A 22,462-nucleotide genomic window follows, 5' to 3' on the forward strand; every position below is an offset into this window, starting at 1 on the left:
GCTTGAGGAGCAACTCTGTCCCCTCTGTTTGCAGTCATGACCCCTGCTAGAGCCTTTAAACAGTTTTTGGAAGGCTACAACGTGATTCCAGCACGTGTAGCAGGCCTGCTTCCAGGCCAACCATGCCCAATAGATTTATGAAAGGCTCTATGCAACTTATAACCTCAAGTCTGTGCTCGAGGTGAAGGCCCTACCCTGCTTGGAGGATAACATTCTTCAACATTGTCAACAATTGTCTACAGCACATCATCTCACCGATCCACAGAGGATGTGACCTCCTCAGCCATAGGTGGCAGCTCAGAAAATTTGTACATTCTAACCCACATGCGGTTTCTTAGTGAGGCATTGTAACAGTCATAGATTTTCAAGTGGGTAGTAGCCACATTTCATATGCTACGTGCCGAACTCTCGGGATAATCTTGTAGGGGGCAGGGTTGATATGCACTGCTGAGGGTATTCGACTTAAGGGATGCCAGTCTATGTACAAGCCATATAGCCTACTCAGAAGACAATTTGTGAAGTAGCTGCTATGTACTAAAATCAGAAATGAGCCTAGAAATGAAGACTGGCACTGCATCATGTACTTGCTGAAAGAAGGAAGACAAAACTGAGAAAAAATTAGAGTGCACAGTACAAGGGGATGAGCACACTATTCAAAACCACACCGATAGAAGAAAGATGAGATACTTCAGAAAATTTGAGCAGGAACTATATATATACCTTTTACCACTAGAATATATCCAATCGTACAAATTTAGAAACGAAACCAATTTTGTACTTCAGAAAATTTGAGCAGGAACTAAACCAAAAGGTAAGAGAAGTATAAAGAGAAATTGATAAAGGGCTGAGATGAAGGAAGAAAAGGGGGGAAGAGCCTGGGTAAGAAGATGTACTGCTTGAAGCACAAACAGCCAAAAAAATGCTCACATGGTCAAAACTCTGAATTAAGGAAAAAAGAAATGGAGGGGAAAAGGAAGAATTGGAGAGAGGGGAGAAAAGGGCAGAAGAGAAGACAGGGACAAGTTTGGTAGAAATGAAAGAGATGAGGTGGGCGGGAGAGGGACAGGGTAACAGCAGGGGCAGTAAAGTCAAAGAGCTGCCAAATTCTTACATCTAAGACACTTGAAGGAGGATTTTATGTTTGTCATAGTAGTTACATTACAATCAATGAAATAAGTTACATCATAGTAGTTACATCCAACGAAATAAGTTAAGTTATTTCCTTCAAGTAAATCTGTTCGTTTTGGTCGTGTGTGTCTAATGTTCCTGTTCAAAGGCAAAGTGACTATTTCTGTGATTGTGCCACTAGAATTAAGTTAAAACATGTTGAAATATAAGGGCCTTGTGTGCAACACCGCCCATGGCACCCTCAGACTACGTGAATTAATGAAGAAATGGGAGGCCTGAAGGCCTTGTGGACTCGTGCATCGACACATGGCAGTGTGGCTTGGGGAATAATCCCATAAGCAAAGTGTGGACTATGTGAACTTGGATATAAGTACTTGGTGAACCCCCCCCCCCCCCCTTACATATCTCACCTGGGACTTTTGGCTGTGAGGCGGCTTGTGTGTGGCTATGCCCGCACCCGGCGCACACCTGGGTGACACATGGCATCCTGCCACACTATTCTTCAACTGTGGCGATGACACATGGAAGCCAGGCACGGGAGAGCTGTGTGTAAACTGCAGTTCTTGGCGGCGGATAGTTACAGAGGCCTGCAATAGACTGTGCATTGATGCTGGCCTGCTACGGGCTGTGCATTGATGACTGTGTGAATGCCACAGGATGTGGCAACCTGTGCACACTCTAACTCGCAGTCTGACCTTAGTGATAGCAACTCCATGATTGGATGTGACTGGTGCATTTCACAGGAGGTAGCAGCCTGCGTATGTGATCTGTCTACTCAGTGAATTGACCACGACCTGTGAAACCGGCCTCTAATCACTTAGAGGGCAGTGGAACAAAACCTCTAATCACTTCAGCACTTATTTACAGCTCACAAAGCATATATCACAACCATTAACCATTGCATGATCACCATTTGGCATTTACCCATTTGTTCACAAACAAAACCACTGAAAAAGGGATGGAGGCTAGAATGCCACTGCTCAACAAACATAAACAAGTGCACCTGATTGGCCCCAAACACCGTGGCGCCCCTTTCGGTATTTCTTTATATTTCACAGTGAAATGATTACAAGTTGCATCTGGGAGACCTGTTAGAAACTCACTATGCCCACCTGTGAGCCCCCAATTTGAGGGGTGGTTGCAGCCTGCAACAGCAGGTAAAACAGGGCTTTAGGCCTCACATGGAGGCTCCTGCAGCAGAGCAGACTGGCTGCACAGGGCACCCTTATATAGGGGCCTGTGGCAGGCCAAGTCGGCCCAACCAGGGCCACCGACCAGGGTTGGGGCCACCGACCAGGGCCAACCCTGGTCGGTTTTCTAGGGCCCATATGGTCGGCCACCAGACAGGATACCGACCCTGCTGGTCGGTCAACTCAAGGGGCTTGGGCAGTGCCTGTAAAAGGCCCACTCCTCCATTCATTCCAGCATCCAGTGCAAGACTGAAAGCCCCTCTCCAAGGCTATGTTCAGCACTCAGATCTGGAGCAGGTTGTGAGAGAGAGTCCATCAGTTTTCTCCAGCAGTCTGCTGTGTTTTGTACTACTCCCTTGGAGCTATTTTTCTGCCCACCATCTGGTGGATGAATATACTCTCTTTCTCTCTCCATCCATATTTATTTCTGAGTGAGGGTTTGTTGCATATGTGATCATCTATCTACTTTTGCAAATTCGACCAGCAAAAGAAGTGCACAGCTCTGCCCGTTCTACCAGACGCACGGAGGGAAAAGTATATCACTCCGAAGGGAAGGCAGAGGGGAAGCCATCAAGCCAAACAGAAGTCGAGGAATCCAAACGGGTGAGGAGATATGAAGAAAAACGGAATTCAACTGAAGGAGGCTGAAAAACCAGTCCAAAATCTCAACAAAGGGAGAAGATAAGAGAGAAAACCACACATGTGAAGTTTTGAAGGCCCAGGAAGGTCTAGGAATGGCAAAGGAGCATGTAGAAGGCACCAGAGCCACCTGGAACTCTAGGGGGGCCACTGAAGATACATGGCCCTCTAGGAGGCCCATTAAAAATGCCACGTCATCATTTTCCAACAACCATTCTTTTAATTCCTTGGAATGCCTTTGGGCCTAGGGATTAATTACGCTTATGTGCTAGGCACCATGCCGCATTTAATTACACATTATTAAGCCCACGCTTGCACTTTTAAAACCGAAGTTGTCCACGGTCTTGTAGTACATTAAAGTATTTAGAATTTCACACACCCCATGACATACCCCTCTTTTGAAACAGCAAACCACAATTTGCTGCCACAAAACACAGGAACGAGCATGAAATATAACATGAAAGAGTATACAAGAAAGCCGCAACTATAGTATACAAAGACAGTGAAAATATGGCTAGGAGCGGCATGCATCCATCCATATACACTGCTCAAAATCTATGTGATCCTCGGCGATCAATAGTCAAGATGCATCAATATCATGAAATCTCACAGCACAAATACTCTCAGCTCAATATCTCGGATGAAACATACAATGTCATTAAGCGACCTCATGAAATCACGGTGAGCCCGTCTGTACTGAGGTAGTGGAGGTGCTACTCTTCTCTCGAACACTAGGTAACACTCCAGACGCTCGCTCTGCTGAACTATCTGTAGGAGCCCGGATCGCAGTCCGCTCTAACTGAAAAGCATCAAGGTAAAGCTGCAATATCCAAGGTGAATCTGCTAGTTCACCTTCCTCCATCCATTTCGCATTGAGTGATGGGTAATTTTAAAATTTTACCAAGTAGCGACAGATAACTTTACTCTTGAGCTTTCTATCTCTGTGTGCCAGAATCTGCTCTAGGACCAGAAGTTCATCCTGTTCTTTCACTTTAGGCTGTACCTCATCAGGTAAATCCTCGGGAACATCTCCATGATATTGCTTTAACAAACTCACATAAAAGGCATTATGTATCTTCCAATGCGGAGGCAACTTCAACCTGTAAGCTACCTCGTTTATCTTTTCAGAAACCTAAAAGGACCATAGTAACGCATGTTCAGCTTTGTGTACAACCTTTCCTTGACTTTCTTATTTTTCAGCCTTGCCTTCTGAAAACGCAGCAAAACCCAATCACCTTCTGTGAATACCGATTCCCTGCAATGCTTATCTGCTGCTCTTTTCTGCTTGTCCTGACTTCTTTGCAAGGCATATTTGATCTTCTTGTAAGCCTCTTCAAGGCTTTTCACAAAACGATCAGCTTCGAAGATTTTCTCTTTTGTATGCAAAATGGGAGGTATCTTCTTGGCACCTTCCACTATTTCAAAGGGTGCTTTACCTGTGGATGTGTGCACCGTTTTATTGTAAGCATATTCCAGCAAAGGCAAATAATGCTCCCATTTGCTTTTGTGGTTTGAGACATAGCACTTAAACATATCCAAGATGGTAGAGTTTTCCTACTCCGATTGTCCATCAGACTGAGGGTGAAAAGATGACGAAAAATTCAGCGTAGTGCCCATATTTTCAAACAGCCCTCTCCAAAAGAGGTTGGTCATCCTCGGATCTCTATCACTGATTATGGATTCAGGCATCCCATGATACTTGAAGACATGATGCAGAAACAATTTGGCCATTTGATCTGCGGTAATTTGAAGACATGATGCAGAAACAATTTGGCCATTTGATCTGCTGTAATTTTCTTTCTTACTGACACAAAGTGGGCTTGTTTGCTAAACCTGCAAATTATTGTCCACAATCCATCATGTCCAATAGGAGTACGTGGAAGATCAAACACAAAATCCATAGCTATGCTTTGCCATGGTCTATCCGGAATTGGCAAAGGGTGCAACAACCCAGGTGCCTTCTGCCTGTCAAACTTTGCTTTCTGACAAACCATGCATGTTCTCACATATTCTTCCACATTTTTCCTCAAAGATGGCCAATAAAAGTATTGCTCCACTGCTGTAATTGTTGCTGTAATTCCCCTATGTCCTACATATGGAGGAGCATGACTTTCCATTATGACTTTTTGTCGCATCTGATCAGTGACACAAAGTCGTCCATGCATCAACATGAAACCCTCTTTCAACATATAGTGATCATGCCTTTGACCATCAGAAAGCTGATCATAAATAGTTGAAAAATCAGCATCATTAACATACTAATCTTTCATCACATCTAACACATTGTTGTAATCAATGCTCACTGCTGAAACACTGTGTTTCTTGGAGACTGCTTCAGGCTGTGGTTTCCTGGAAAGTGCATCAGCAACGACAGTTTTGTTACCCAGCACATGTACAATTTGAAAATGAAACACTGAGAGGAAGTTAGCCCATCTCATGTGCTTTTCAGATAATTTTCTCTACGTGAGAAAATATCTAAGTGACTGATGATCTGTCTACACATAAAAATCAGCTCCAAGAAGGTAATGTTTCCATGTGGTCAAAGCATGTATCCCTGCTAACATTTCCTTCTCGTATGTCTGCAAGTACAATTCAGCATCTTTGAGAACTCTACTCTCATATGCAACCACTCTGCCAATTATGTGACCAGGGAATGGCAGAAACTGAAGAACACATGGTAATGATATGCCCTTACTATACTCACATCCGGAAAGCATTTAGCTCTCTTCTCGAGGGACATAACAGACTGGCTGATATGCTACATAGCGGGTCACCCCCAGCTTTAGGAACGTTTGTCTATAAGCTTTTCAAGCACAGGAACTCACCTAAGACATAAAGGCAGTTTCTCTTAATACCCTCCCCTCCAAGGGAGGAGTCTTTGTGTACGAGGATTTTGTATTGCTCAGGTCCCATAGGCCGATTTTGGGTCTTCAGAGGACGATAATATATTATTCTTCTTCTTCTTCTTCTGCCATCCTGCATCAGAGTGCCTCCTATGCTGTTCCCACATGCATCACAAGTTACAGCAAAGGGTTTTGCAAGATCTGGCAAGATAATAACGGGTTCAGAACACAACTTTTGCTTCAGCTCTTCAAAAGCTGCATTTTCCTTTGGTCCCCACCAAAACAGTACAGCTTTCTTCTGTAAAGCATGCAAGAGCGAAGCAATTTCTGCAAAGTACTTTATAAACCTCTGATAGTATGAACACAACCCAAGGAAGCTTCTGACTTCATGCAGATTTTTCAGAATTGGCCAACTCCTTATGGCCTCAACTTTTGCAGGATCCATCTTGACTCCATTCTTCGACACTATATGACCGAGAAAATGAATCTCATGCATAAAGAACTCACTTTTTCTTGGTGTTTATTAACAGCTTGTGTCTTTTCAACTCTTGAAACACAATAGTGTAGTGTTTCCTGTGCTCCTGCTCATTTTAGAGAACACAATGATGTCATCGAAGAAAGTGCCCACAAACTTTCTGTGTGCTCTAAAAATTATGTCCATCATTCTATTGAAAGTGGTAGGTGCATTAGTCAAACCAAAAGGCATCATAAGGAACTCATATAAGCCAAATGAAGTGCGAAAGGCAGTCTTGTAGACATCTTCAGGCCGTATCCTTATCTGATGATATCCACTTTTAAGGTCAATACGACTAAACATTGAGGAACCTTCCAACCAATCCAATATATCATCAATGCGTGGAATTGAAAAACAGTTCTTAATTGTGACTTTATTCAAAGTCCTATAATCAATACACATTCTCCAACTGCCATCCTTCTTTTGCACAAGCAATACAAGGGAATAGTAAGGAGAATTACTTCGCTATATTAATCCCTTTTCCAAGAGTTCCTTCACTTGTGACATCATCTCTTCCTATTGTGCCTTACTGACACGATAGGGAGGTATATTAGGCGGTGAGCTTCCTGGAATTATATCAATTTGATGATCCTCGAGCCTCTTGGGAGGTAATTCTTGAGGAAGTGCATCTGAGAAACAATCCTGAAAATCTGAAATAAAAGCAGCCCTTTCTCTATCTAAAGCAGAAAGAGTAGAGCCTTCCTGAACTAGTTGGCTGTCCTCTTTAACAAAAATCAAGTACGCTGAAATATGACGCTTTATTACATTGGAAATACAAGAAGCTGAAACTACAGGGATGGACTTCCCTTTCAACTTTACATCAAGTACATGATTTTTGCCTCTATGAGTTAAAGAAATCTTCTTGTTTCTCATCTGCACATCAGCCCCCACCCTGTACATCCAAGGCATCCCAAGCAAGGCATCACACTCTGGCAAAGGCATAATGTAGAGGTCCTCTGCATCCTGATATCCCTAGATATGCATCCTCAACTTACCAATGATAGGAGTGACAAGTGTGTTGAGTTTAGGGTTGGCCATATCACACATGCCGGATGGCCCCATTTCCTCAGGCTTGATGCCAAGCCTTCCTGCCATATCAGGAGTTATGAAATTCGCCTTTGCCCCAAAATCAAAGAAAAACAAACAATTCTGATTTCTGATTTTTTTCAATGCTCTGCACATCTCAGTCTTTTTCGTTTCCTCTTCATCATGTGCATGTGGCAAACTCCCAATCACATTTGAAAGAAGTCCTGCCCAGTCAAGCCTTGTTTTGCATGTGTGTCTTCAGGGACTCGTGGCTATTCTTGCATGACTCCTTTACTTCAGATTACATCTCAAGGAGTCCTTGTTGAGCTCCCTAATTGCAAGCTTGGCCCTCCTTGCTTCTTTCCATAATGGGGCTGGTTCCTTCCTGCGGGGACCCAGCCCCTTCCTTCATGCCGCTTTCCCTTTCCTTGATTTGAGCTTCTCGGTTGTGCAGGCTCGGCCCTTCTTGCTCCTTTCCTGAAGGGGGCTTGAGGGCTGGTTCCTCCCTTCACGCTCTTTTTCCTTGCAGTTAGGCTCGGTCTTGGGCCTTATCTTTTGTATCTTTTTGTAGCAGGCAGGCACATTTGATTCCTCCATGACATGGGCAATGGCAAATGGCATTCTCTACACGGCGATTTTGTATGCACAAACACCCCAAAGCAAAAAACGTGCATAAGGTGGTAGCATACAGGCCATTGGATACAGCAGTCATCTATGATGGGTATGGCAGACCATGCATTTCAGACCCTGCTACATAGCAGAATAGGCATCCAATTTAACTATTACGGCCGTCAACATCATAGTCTTGCTCTATACACGATGAAGTTGCTTCTTGATTTCTTCCTCCTTCATCCTATAAGGCTACGAATGTTCTCCTTCATCTCCTCCCCTTTTGACTCATTCTGTGCAACAGCTTCATCTGAATCCCTCAGCATCTGTTGAAGCTACGTAAATTGCTGAAAAACATCTTCATGGGACGTTTTTTAGACTTCCACTCTAGTTTCGAAATCTCTCAGGACGACGGACTGCTTTTCATAACTGTCAAAAGCCACAGCAAGCTCGTACACACATCTATCGTGATCTTCTTGCAAGGTCTTGTAGCTTACTCTTTGGACTTCCAACAGTGTTTCGAAAAAACAACCCTCACCGTGGCTTAGTATTGTTTCCTTTCTTTAAATTGCACATAAGTAAAATAGAGATTGCAAAGATTAAAGCATAATAATATTTTTATTTCCAAATTGCATGTAAGTGAATTTGAAATTGTAAAGACAAAGTCACAGATTGCAAATGATGTGGGAAAAATGTAACTTCATTATATAAAAAGAAGCCAAATACAAGATTGAGGTCATCGAAGGTAGAATACACACATCAAACCTAACTACTATCACCCAAGGCATAGTATAGCAAAAAAACCTAGGTATCTTTGGCTTGCCTAGGACATACAATTATTTGCATATCCTTTGTGGTCACGGTGACCTGGCTGTTGTGGATGGCAGCCATCTGGACATCATCCATGAGGTCTACCAAGTAGGCCTTAGCTGCATGCTTTAGGGCAGCCACTATATGCCAAGGCCATCCTAGTACTGATTTAGGCCTTTTGCCCTTCCGATCAGCCTGTTTATCATCATCTGACCTGTCTCTTTTCTTGAATGGGCAATCATAAGAGCGATGTCCCTCTCCTTTGCATATAAAACATTTGTTTTGCTCCATGAGTGACTTTTTCTCTTCATCAAATACTTGGTACAGGGCTGTTTATTAGGCTGTCCACACCTTTGACCAGCTTTGAATTGGGCTTTTCCTCCCTTTTGAAACGATCATTTGCCATAATTTTTATTTTTAGATTTGATGTCCTCCTTATCTTGGTGTTTGGCAACCCGTTTGCTGTCTTCTTTCTTGCTGTCCATAAAGCCCAAATTCTTCTCCTGCATCCATGCATATGCTGTCCTTGCATTCTCAATTAATTGAGTCATAGAACCCACCTTGGTTTTGATGCAATAATCACGTAGCTCACTAGGCAATCCACAACAGTACCTCTCTATTTGCTCTTTCAAAGAAACATGCGTGCAAGAGCTCAATGGCAGCAAAACATCCCAAAACCTCTGGGTGTAATCATCAAGATTCTTGCAAAGTTTGTATGACAAGTCATCCCAGTGTGAAAGTACTTCAACTTCAAAAGTTGGAGTAAGCCAAGTAGAAGAGAACACTTGCTTAAATTCCAGCCAAGTAGCAGGTGCTGCATCTCCATGAAGCATAAGGTTGGTGTGCCACTTACGTGCATTGCCTTTCAAAAATGTGGCAACCTTCCTCATCTTGGATGCTTCTGTAAACAAACCCCCAAGAAATGCAGCATCAAACTGTTGAAGGAATGTGAGGGCTTTGTACATGTCCTGTACTCCATTATATGTCTCAAACTTGACATGAGAACCACCATCCTTAAATTCTTTATATACATTTAATGTTGGCTGTCCCAAAGATGGCTGTATTTTTGCAGCATTCCCTTCACTAGGGAGAGCCATGCTTGGCTGAACATTAGGCATGGGAGCATGTGCTGTGGCTTGCATGCTTGGCTGCATTCCCACATTGTCATACATGGCTTGCTTTCTATGCCCAATTGGCGGTGAAATCAACATAGCATCAAAGATAGAATCTGTACCAAAATATTCAGGTTGCTGCCTCAAATATGGCTGAGGTGAATAAGCCACATTTATGGACTGCACATTATTATTTTAAGGAGTAGAAGTATCGAAACCAAGGCCTTGTGCTGGCTGCTCATACTGTTGCACTGGCTGTACTTTTTGTACCTCTTTCTCAAGTGCTCTTTTGGGGGATTCCTCTCTTTTGGAAGTCACTTTCTGAGTCATTTTTTATGGCTGTCCCTCATGGGAAACTGATGCATGAGTGTGCTGTCTGCCATGACAAGCTGATGCATGTGTGTACTCACTCTTTCCATGCTTGTGCTTTCTTGATCTGGCATTTGTTTGCACAATCTGAGCCAAGTTTTGAGTTAGTTGAGTCAAAGCAGTCACTGCACTTGCAAGCTGTGCATTCAACATAGTGGCATCATCTGACTCGCTGCTAGAACTAGTATCACCGTTGAGCTAAGTTGTAGCTTCATGTGTGGACTGCTCAAAAGGCATTTGTTGTGCTCCCTGCAGCTGTACACTAACTGGATCATTAAGGCTTTCCTGCCTTCTTCTTGAGGAGTTGCGGAGCTCTCTTGCTCATGGGTACTCACCATGTTTATGGTTGTAATATTCAGTTGTCAAAAAGTGCAACAAAGATATCCTTCCACCAAACTACCAAGGCCCACCTCTTGAGGAAGAGTGTGGGGACAATGGAACCGATGAAACCAGCCTCTAATCACTCAAAGGACAATGAAACTAAACCTTTAATCACTTCAGCACTTATTTACAGCCCACAGCATGTATCACAACCATTAACCATTGCATGACCACCATTTGGCATTTACCCATTTGTTCACAAACAAAACCACTGAAAAAGGAATGGAGGCTAGAATGCCCCTACTCAACAAACATAGACAAGTGCACCCGATTGGCCCCAAACACCGTGGCACCCCTTTCGGTATTTCTTTATATTTCACAATGAAATGATTACAAGTTGCATCTGGGAGACCTTCCCTACATGCGAAAAGAAGCACTTCTATTGCGAAGAAGTAGGAGTTCTTGGGCTTAAAAGAAGCGTGCTTCAGAGAGGAATGCATTGAGAAGGTTTTAGAGAAGTTTCATCATCGGAAAACTAAGAAAAAACAGTCAACCAGCGAGTGGGACCACTTGAAATTCAACAAAAAGCTGTAGCTTTGCAAAAGGAGAGACCCAGGAGGCTGTAGAAGCAAAAAGATCCAGAAAAAGCCACTTTTGCAAATTCGACCAGCAAAAGAAGTGCTCAGCTCTGCCCGTTCTACCAAACGCACGGAGGGAAAAGCATATCACTGCGAAGGGGAGGCAGAGGGGAAGCCATTGGGCCAAACGAAAGTCGAGGAATCCAAATGGGTGAGAAAAACGGAATTCAACTGAAAGAGGCTGAAAAACAGGTCCAAAATCTCAACAAAGGGAGAAGATGAGAGAGAAAACCACACATGTGAAGTTTTGAAGGCCCAGGAAGGTCCAAGAATGGCAAAGGAGCATGTAGAAGACACTAGAGCTACCTGGAACTCTAGGGGAGCCACTGAAGGTACATGGCCCTCTAGGGGGCCCATTAAAAATGCCACGTCATCATTTCCCAACAACCACTCTTTTAATTCCTTGGAATGCCCTTGGGCCTATCGATTAATTACGCTTATGTGCTAGGCACCATGCCGCATTTAATTACACATTATTAAGGCCACACTTTGACTTTTTAAAAGCAAAGTTATCACGGTCTTGTAGCACATTAAAGTACTTAGAATTTCACGCCCCCGTGACAACCTGACTTGACACTCTTGTGTGTGGCACCTAATTGGCGGCTCTTCATGAGTGGTCCAGTTGTTTGCTGACTCTGTACTGCATAAGGTGGTCTAGTATTGATTGGCTCTCTGGTTGGCGTTTGGTTTGGTCAAGTCAATGTATGCTCGTGGTGTTAAGACCAAGGAGGGGTGTTGAAATATAAGGGCCTTGTGTGGTCCTAACGGCCCCCATGGCACCCTAGGACTACATGAATTAATGGAGAAATGGGAGGCATGAAAGCCTTGCGGACTAGTGCATCAACACGTGGCAGTGTGGCTGGGGGGATAATCCCATAAGCAAATGTGTGAACGATGTGACCTTGGATACAAGTACTTGGTGAAGACCCTCCTCATATCCCACCCAGGGCTTTTGGGTGTGAGGAGGCTTGCGCATAGCTATGGGGTGGGGAGTGGGACCCCCACGGCACACCTAGATGACACGTGGTAGCCTGACACACCATTCTTCAACAAAAAAAAGGGTATAAGAAGTAATGAGCAGATCTGAATTTGATTCACCACTTCATTGTTTCATACGCTGCAACAGGACTGCTCCTAACTGATAGTAAACACACCCAAATTTGGTAGAATATGCAGGAAGGTTAGAATACAGTAGTACCTTATGTTTTAGGAAAAAGGTAGGGGTAGAAGGTCATGGGCTGGACCTGCAACAGAGACTTGTGAGGGGCTGCACAAGGACAGGAGGAAATCAATCCTTTTTAGAATTCAGCTGAGTATTGAACTCTTGCTGTAAGTTCTATTTCAGTAATGAAGTACAAGTCATGAATTGCCTTGCCAAGTACAACTAGAGCCTTTATATAGGTATGGCCCAGGGCAGCACAAAGCAGTATTGCTTATGGGATTACCTCCTAGGATGCCACGTGGCAACTTATGGTATCCCCTAAAAAAAGAAAAGAACACTTACAAGCCAATGAAGGCCTTTCTACTAACATTTAGCCTAAGTTGAGCCTAAGTAAAAAGTAACCATATGTTACAATCCTCCCTCCTCAAATTTGAAAAGGATGTAACCTGGACATACAATGCTCCTTGTAAACCTAAACAGCTCAATTCTGGTCATATCAGCTGAACAATGAAGTTTCTTAGTCAAATACCCTGTAGGCATGCTGATCTGTAAATGGATCATATAATATTCCCAAGAAATCAAGCAATCAGGCGGAAGAGTTATGCTGTCCAACATAAGAGATCTGATCATATGATCCAGTGAGAGACATGCTGATCTGAGAAAGGATAGTGAATGCTGGCTGCAGCATGTCCATATACGCCATATAGCAAGAGAAAATCAAATCTGCTCATAAAGACTCAATTTTGGCCATAGAATTCAGCTAAGCAATTGAGGGTACTGCTCCACAATTGTAGATGGCTGCCAAGAAGACTCCTCATCAGGTAGACCTCTCCATTTGATAAGATATTCCATGTAGGACTTGTTCCTCAGCACATGATCTCTAAATCCAAGGATCTTTTCAGGAATATACTCAATTTGGCCCTCTTCATCCATAGGAGGTAGCTCTTCCATAACTTGCTCCTTGGGTCCCAAATACTTCTTGAGCAGTGATACATGGAATACTTTGTGTATTCTAGAGGATGGTGGAAGCTCCAACTCATAAGCCACTTCCCCAACTTTCCTCAAAACCTTGTAAGCTCCATAATACCTATGAGCAAGTTTAACATTGGTATTACCTTTCAAGGAAGCATGCCTAGACTTATGTAATCTGAGAAATACATAATCCTCTTCTTCAAAATAAAGCTCTCTCCTATGCTCATCAGCATAATCCTTCATCCTTGCTTGGGCCCTTACCATATTATCTTTACATTGCTGTAATAGAGCAGTCATGTGAGCCAAATCATCCTTGGCTTGCTGGCTTGTCAATGGTTGATCAATAATGGTTGATGGAACATGAGCTTTACAGCCAAACATGGCTTCAAAAGGGCTCATGCCAATTGAAGTATGCTTGGTGGTATTATAACAAAATTCAGCTAGATGCAACCATTGATCCCACGATGCTTGGGTATCAAAGCAAAAATGCCTTAGATACTCTTCCAACCAGCGGTTAACCCTCTCTGTTTGCCCATCAGTTTGAGGGTGATCTGCTGTACTTGGGGTAAGAAGTGTTCCCATAGAACTGAAAAGCTCTTGCCAAAAATGCCCCATGAACTTAGCATCACGATCACTCACAATTTCCTGAGGGAGTCCATGTAATTTAAACACATTCTCCATGAATTGCTTAGCCACCTTGGAAGCTGTAAATTGGGTCTTAGTAGGAATGAAGTGGGCAGCTTTGGTAAGTCTATCAACAACCACAAAGATACTGTTCCAACCCTTAGAGGTCACTGGTAGGCCTGTAATAAAGTCCATGCTGATATGTGTCCATTTACCTTGAGGTATAGGTAGAGGTTGTAGTAGACTAGCTGGCCTCAAATTCAACTCCCTGTTTTGTTGACAGGGCTTACAGCTTTGAACATAAGCAAGAACATCCTTCCAAAGTCCCTTCCAGTAAAAACTCTATTTTACCTAATCATACATCTTGTTGAGGCCTATATGCCCAGCCATAGGAGATGAGTGAAATTCCTGTAAGATTAGCAGCTTATAGGAGGAATTTTCAGTAAGAAATATTCTATCATTATACCACAAGAGCCCATTGTGCAACTTGAAATTGAGATATTGCTGACAGTCAGGATCTTGCAGGTCTTGGAACATAGCAGCTGCTTGAGGATCATTGAGATACTCTTCTTGAATGCCATGGATCCAATCTTTATAAACCTCACTAATAGATGATAAAGTACAAGTCCATATCCTGGAAAGAGAATCTGCCACAATATTTTCTTTGCCCATCTTGTAATCTATGTCAAAGTCATAGTTTTGCACAATGGATAGCCATCTCCTTTGCTTGGGTGATAGAGAAGACTGAGATAGAAAATATCTGAGAGTCTTATGATTAGTCTTGACCTTGAAATGGCTGCCATAAATGTAGTGGTGCCACTTTTTGATTGCATGAAGTATTGCCAACTTCTCTTGGTCATAAATGTGGAAACTTGACTCCTTGTCATCCAATTTCCGACTTTCAAAGGCAATAACTCCATGACTCTGCTTTAGGACAGCTCCAATGCCCCTTCCACTAGCATCAGCCTCAATTATAAAAGGTTAAGAGAAGTCAGGACAAACCAAGATAGGCACTGAAGTTAATGCCTCCTTTAATGCTTCAAAGCTCTTATTGGCACTGTCAGACCATTGGAAAGCATTCTTTTTTAGGAGATCAGTGAGAGGAGCTGCCAATTTGGCAAAATGCCTTATAAACCTTCTATAAAATGATGCTAGACCAAGGAACCCTCTCAGCTGGGTGATATTCTGAGGTATAGGCCAATCCTTTACACACTTCACCTTGCTGGGATCCACCTTAATGCCAGTACTGCTGACAATATGGCCCAAATATTCCACTTCTTTAGCCATGAAAGTGCATTTACTTGATTTGGCATACAACTGGTGTGTCCTCAATACTTCCAATACTTGTTGGACATGCAATAAATGTTCTTCTTTCGTTTTGCTGTAGATCAATATATCATCAAAGAATACCAACACAAATTTATAGAGGAAAGGCTGCAATACCTTGTTCATTAGGGCCTGGAAAGTTGCAGGTGCATTGGTTAGACCAAATGCCATCACTTTGAATTGATAAAGCCCACATTCTATCCTGAAGGCAGTTTTATGTTCATCTCCCTCCTTCATCCTTATTGACCTTAAGTCAATCTTTGTGAAGTACTTTGCCCCTCTAAGCTCATCCAGTAGATCATCAATTCTAGGGATACGAAACCTATTCTTAACTGTCATTTTGTTCAAATCCCTGTAATCAATACACATTCTAAATGAGCCATCCTTCTTCTTGACCAATAACACAGGAGAGGCAAAGGGTGACTGACTGTGTGTAATAAATTCCTTGTCAAGGAGTTCCTTTATTTGCCTTGCCACCTCTTCCCTTTCAGCTCGAAAGTCTATATGGAGCCTTGTTGATTGGCTTAGATCCTGGCTCCAACACAATTGCATGATCCACATCTCTCATGGGAGGGAGATGGTTAGGAAGATCAGCAAATACATCAGAGTATTGCTGTAATAGGGACTGCAAGTCTTTATCCTCCACTAACAACCCATTACCTTCTTGAGACTTGGTCAACTGAATAGCATAGACTCCAAACACTTTTAAGGTCTCTGGTCATTCTTCTTGCAGAAATTAAGAACAATTTAGGAGATTAGTGACCCATCAAAGTGATGTGCTTACCTTCATGCATAAACTTCATATATAGCCTGTCAAGGTCCATAGAGAATTCTCCCAAGGTTCTCAACTATTCACAACCAAGGACAATGTCAATAGGTCCCATTTCCAAGACAAATAGATCTCCATGAAAAGTATAGTCTTGAGAAAGTTGCACTTGAGCAGCCTGACAATATTGCTTACTGTGGGAATGCTGACCATTAGCCACCTCAACTTTGATCCCATGATCCAAAGTGGATGGGCATAACCTCATTGTTTGAAGTGTCTTTGCATTGATGAAGTTATGAGTGCTCCCACTGTCAACCAAAATGTGGACTGGTCTGTTATTGATTGTTCCTTTTAACCTAAGGGTTTGAGAGTCCTTGCAGCCCATAAAAACATCTGGAGATATGCTGTACACAACTAATTGTGTATCCCAATATACTTCATCATCATCAACAGCATCATTTTCATCAGAATTTCTGATCTCATCCTCATAATCTTCAACAACTTCAATGTTCCATTGTCTAGATCTATTTGAGCACCTTGGTAAACTATCATCCCTAAGCATGGTGTCAAACATGGATAACCCACTTGGATCAAAGGGAAAGATGGTCCCCTTTTTGGAACTATGATCCTCATCATCATCAAGGCCTTCATTCACACAGTCCTGATATTCATGAAATTCAGATTCTGCTGCAGATGTATTAGGAGATAAATCCTCATCAACCTCTAGAATCAAGCTCAACTTTGCTCCTATTTTTGCTTTGCACACATTCCTATGTTCAGGGGTCCACTTCTCACCACAAAGGTAGCACAAATTCTTCTTCTTCCTGTCATCAACAATTGGTAGCCTTGTAAGCCTTAGGTTGTCCCATGCCACTGCCATACACTGTGGGAAACCTAGAAATAGAAGAAGTTGTAGTAGGTGCAAAAAATTTGCTTTCATCATTGGAAACCCCTTTGACCATAGGCTTAGTTCCAAAGTGACCAATACCCAAAGTCTTCTCCTTCCCATTGTATTTGGGTTCATACAGCTCTGCCAACTGCATGGCCTCTTTAAGAGAATTGGGCTTTTGAGCTGCAACATCTGAAGCAATACTAGGGTGCACACCATGGATGAACTTGAGCATTCTAACTCTTTCATCAATACCATGAACAAACAGAGCTAATTTTCAAAACTGTTTGATATAATTTTTCACTGATCCTTGCTGAGTAAGATCATACCACTTACAAATATATTGATCCCTATTAAAAGCAGATATAAAAGTTTTAAGCATTTCAGCCTTGAATTCATCCCAAGCATTAAAAGTACTCCACCAAGAGTGGGCATAATCTTCCAAATGAAGAACAGCAAATCTGATTTTACCTTGATCACCCTTTGGATATAGAAGGAAGTAGTCATCCATCTTGCTGAGCCATTCCTCTAATTCCTCAAGATAGGTAGAATCACCTTTGAACTTTGGAAGTATAATCTTGTCTTTCATATCTTTGTCTTGATGAACAGGTCCTTTTGGTTCAATAGATTTAACTGTTTGTATATATTGTTCGAATGTCATTGCTGCCCTAAGGTCTGCTGGTAGCAACTTATATTCATGGAATTTTTGACACAACTCTTCAGTTGCTGAACTGTTATTATTAGGAGTCTTACCATGTGCTGAATCCTTATCCATATGAGCTGTAACTCCACTAGAGTGATAGGTCCTTCGGGCAGAAGCCATAAAACCAACCGGTTCAGTTACATGTATAAGATGATGATCATCATCATCATCATCTGAACCTGAGTCTCCATCAATTTGGGGATCCACAGGTCTCTTCCCATCATAAATTTGGCTTCTCTTGAACTAATCCAACCTTTTATTAAAAGTGGCAGACATGTTCTGCATCCTTTAGTCAATCCTCTGATTATTGGTCTTAATCTCATTAGTTAGCTCCTTGAATATCTGTAGCATTGGGTCCACAATTCTTTATGATCAGCTCTTGGTTAAGGGATGTTTGTACTTGAGGAGGTGCTGCCAAATCCCCTTGAACATTGCCAACATGAGGATCAGTGGTTCAAAAACTACAGTCTGATCATCAATTGCTTCCTTCTCTGAGATGGAATCAAGGATACCCATTGTCTGCTTACTAGCTTGACCTGTTGTAGACCTCTTTACAGGCATCTTTAATGACTCGAATCAAGAGTAAATGCACTGTCTTAAGCCCTAATCAAAAACCAGTACCAAAAGCCCCAAATGCTAGTTTTGCCCTAATTTCGCAGGTCAAATTTTTTAGAAAAAACTTGAAATTTCCCACTTGATGAGGCGATCCTTATGCTAAGAATGAACCATAGAGCCAATCAGAAGTAGAAAATCGTAACATTGCACCTGGATTGCAAGAAATTGCTAGAACATTTGGCAAATAACTGTCCTCCGCTAGCTGTTGCAACTGAATTTCGAGTTTCTCAGTAACAAAAAATCAGATCACTATCAAACTTTATCAGCTGCATCCATGGAGCTGGGCGACCATATGCACTAAGGCTGACTCAAAATGGAGTTATAAATCTGAAATTTCACAGCATTTCTTCTGTTCCGGCCAGTCGAATTTGCTCATAGCTCCTCCCAATAGTCTCAGATCACCACCAGACTTAGGGAGCAGCCTTATGAGGTTAGGGCGAACAGAACAAGCCAAGAATGTCCTAATTTGTTGCAGGAAAACAGCAGATCGTCGCTTTCTTCACTTTCTTGCGCCAGAGTGAAAAAAACGTCAATGTTGACTCAATCCTCCTTCCTTTTAGGAATCTCACACATAGAAATGATCAGGGAAGCAAGGGCTTTCCACTGATATAAGAAGCCCCAAATTCTAAGCATTTCGAAAATCAGGGTTTCTCAGAGCCTGCCATGTGGCAGCTCACAACAGAGAGCACTTATGGCGCTGAATTTTTGCAGAGAGGTAGGCTCTAGGCTCAAGAGTAGATGCTCCAAATTTCAAAGTGATTGGACAAAGAATTTCCCACCAATTCCCACGAAAAGTGCTCTAATACCAATGCAACAGGACTGCTCCTAACTGATAGTAAACACACCCAAATTTGGTAGAATATGCAGGAAGGTTGGAATACAGTAGTACCTTATGTTTTAGGAAAAAGGTAGGGGTAGAAGGTCATGGGCTGGACCTGCAACAGAGACTTGTGAGGGGCTGCACAAGGACAGGAGGAAATCAATCCTTTTTAGAATTCAGCTGAGTATTGAACTCTTGCTGTAAGTTCTATTTCAGTAATGAAGTACAAGTCATGAATTGCCTTGCCAAGTACAACTAGAGCCTTTATATAGGTATGGCCCAGGGCAGCACAAAGCAGTATTGCTTATGGGATTACCTCCTAGGATGCCACGTGGCAACTTATGGTATCCCCTAAAAAAAGAATAGAACACTTACAAGCCAATGAAGGCCTTTCTACTAACTTTTAGCCTAAGTTTAGCCTAAGTGAAAAGTAACCATCTGTTACATACGCGACGGAATAGATTGGTCTCTTCAAACCTCTCTGCATTGCGAATTATTTGTGCATATTTTCCAGAATGTGACAGAGGCAGAAAAACTCTCCAGGTTATCTTCGGATATTCCCAAACCATGCAACTGACTTAAATTTTCCTTCTTGATAACGATCATGAAGATTTTGGAACGTGAAATATTGGTATGTTCGTGTGCTTCTGTCCCCCTAATTCAATGGGGGGCATGCATAGATCAGCTTCATCACACCTTCATAGAAATGGAATGAAGAAGCGGTCCTTTTTCCCGTCCACATTCATCAATCAATTTGTAAATTCTAGCTACAAGCGGCAATATCAAACATGCCTACAATAGGTCCAATAAGACTTTATAAGAGACCCTAGTTTAAAACCATGGGTAGCAAAAAGAGTAAACCCTGCACTTTTGTCAGAATCTTACAGGTGAACTGCATAACCATGTCGAAGAAAAGGACTTCCTGCTCCGCAAACTGTGAACAACCCATCTATGAAATCTGTGGGAGCATCTGGAATCTTCTTTGGTGCCCAGCGCAGTTGTGAAGGTGTGACCATGGCACTCTCCGATGTGCTAAAGTCTCCAACCAAAAATTCATGATCAGGAATTCGGCGTTTGAAAGGTTCATGTGTTACTGACGGTTTTATCCGATACAGCCAACTATAAGCAACAAGGCAATGTGACACGAGTTAGGACCCAAGCTAAATATCTCTTTAAAATAAAACCTAAGCCATTGCTGTGAATGAATCACTTTCTACTCCAACCAATGCTTACCATAATGTCTACTACACCCAAAGTACAAAGTTCCATGTATACAAGATATCAGCAGTGAATGCATTCACACTAGTTCAATTGCAAAAAAATATGTTGGCATCCAGTATGTATATATACCTTTGTAAGACTATCAGATATTTGTTGTTCTAAAGACCAAAATTCTACAATGAAAATAAAAGAGAAAACGAAAGAGAAGAAAAATGAGCTGTATCCAGCATAATTTGAATATCTATAGCCTTCCATAACTGCTCCATCCAGTCCTGTACACACAAGCACGCCTGGCCAGAAACCCGGAGCATCATGAAAAAAGTGTCCATTGCAGCATTCACGTAACCCATCGTTATAGAACTGGACAGACGTCACCATTTAAAACAATGCGTACTATCATCATAAAGACACCCCCAACAATTAAATTATCTTTAATTTTAAGTGACAAGATGAAATTTTGATACAATTTTCACTTCTTTCCGGGGAATTATATATCTGAATTAAAAAACCCAACAACAAGGACTTCCATATGCAACGATTAAGATAAGGATGAGGGAGATTCACTCCACAATCCCACCACTACCTAACCTTTTTGTGTGTTTGCGAGTGAATGAAGCCATATGGCCTAACAGCAGGCACTTTTTGCAAGCACTCCCCTTAGTACTTTTGCATTGGAGGAGTGAAAGATCCATTATTAACGAGTAAATCAATGTATGTTTTACTCCTCCGGAAGTCTACCCACAATTTATTTACAACCATAGAATTTATTCGAGTAAAGGCGCTTATTCACTTAGCGGCCACATAACTTGGGTTAGCATACATATCAGCAGCCGCTTATCTGAGATTCATGCTGTGATTGTTGGGTACAAAGCGGCTCCGCAGCGATCTGTACTCTACGTTATAAAACCTCCAGAAGGCCAAAATCCCTCATTTAATTCTCACCTTCTCAGATTGGAATTTCGAGGAGCTGTGAAGGCAGTACCAGATATCTGCTCAGCGTAAAGCCCGTAACTACACGTCAGGGGATTATTCTGTCCAACTGGCAAAGCTCCAGGCAACGCCTCTGAGGCGAAATGGTTCCCAAAACCACTTTGGTATTGCAAATCTGCAAATTCTTCCTCGGGAGAAGGACAGTTTGGTGCCATCGCTGTGAAAGGGAAAATCGTTCGTGGAAAGCCGATCGTGAGGATTAGTGTTAACGATGATGAAGATGCGTGAGAGATGTGTATAATTGCTCTCACCCACCACGTGGCAAGTACGGTCCACGTAGGAATTCGTTCCTATCTTTGTGTGTGACGTGGATCGCGTTCAGACATTCCATGTCCGCACACAAAATAAGGGGGGGTTCACACTAGTCCGCAGACGGGTGAAGCTCCCAATGTCCATGTCCGCCTTGAATAGACTCCTTCGTCTCGGAGTGTTTTCATACCAAGGTGGACATGTTATCTTAATATAATAAATGTTGCACATGAGTGTTAGTAAATAAAGCTTGTTTGGTTGGTCGAGACATGGGATCATGAGTAGGTGGTCATGGGTTCTAATCTTGGACAAATATTTTGATTGGCTATGTGAAGGTGGATGCTGACTTGGGCGCCGCGACTAGGCCGCCCAAGAATTTGTGTGTGCTCGGGCGTGATTAGGAGTACACGTCACTTTTTTTTAATTCACGAGCGGAGGGGTGTGAAGGCGTTTAATAGGCAACGTGCATTTTGATTGGGGCTCACACCATCCGCCTACTTGCAGGCGGACAGGTATAAACCCCCCCTAAGAGTGCACGAGATGTGCATGCTTGTTTTTTTCCTGTTCTTTTTATTGTGAAAGACTCTTTTTGGCCTGCCCTTACAGGGTAGCCTTAGCAATGGTTCTTTGGCGTGCCCTTACAGGGTAGCTTAGCAATGGTTTTATTTTGACAAAGCTAAAATAGGGGAGTTTTCTAATTTCATATTTTTCTCATTGGCCTTTGTTAAAGCTGTCAGGCCAATTTGGCCTGCCCTCCGGGTAGCCTTAGCAACGCTTTCAAATTTGGCAAGGCAGAAATTAGGCATTTTTAGAATTTTTGGAAGTGCATTTTTCCTATTAGACAATATGTTGACTCTTCTTCATTGGAGTTGAATGGAGACTTTAAAGTGGTTGACTCTCTCTCTCTCTCTCTCTCTCTCTCTCTC

The 22,462-nt window shown here is 42.4% G+C and overlaps 1 protein-coding gene across 1 annotated transcript in view; it reads right to left on the reverse strand.

The window, feature by feature from the left end:
• Positions 1 to 21,622, reverse strand: part of HGO (homogentisate 1,2-dioxygenase) — a 51,475-nt gene extending 29,853 nt beyond the window's left edge. Inside the window, exons 1-2 of the mRNA XM_087390823.1 lie at positions 21,240 to 21,622; positions 19,962 to 20,195 (exon numbers count right to left, since the gene is read on the reverse strand). Of these exons, the coding sequence (XP_087246949.1) occupies positions 19,962 to 20,195; positions 21,240 to 21,442 (437 nt within the window). The 5' untranslated portion in view covers positions 21,443 to 21,622. The remainder of the gene's footprint in view (positions 1 to 19,961; positions 20,196 to 21,239) is intronic.
• Positions 21,623 to 22,462: the final 840 nt, after the last annotated feature.

This window comes from Dipteris shenzhenensis, chromosome 2 (genome assembly GCF_047967505.1).
Source record: "Dipteris shenzhenensis isolate YYH24624 ecotype China chromosome 2, Dip_SZ_1.0, whole genome shotgun sequence".
NCBI lineage: Eukaryota > Viridiplantae > Streptophyta > Polypodiopsida > Gleicheniales > Dipteridaceae > Dipteris > Dipteris shenzhenensis.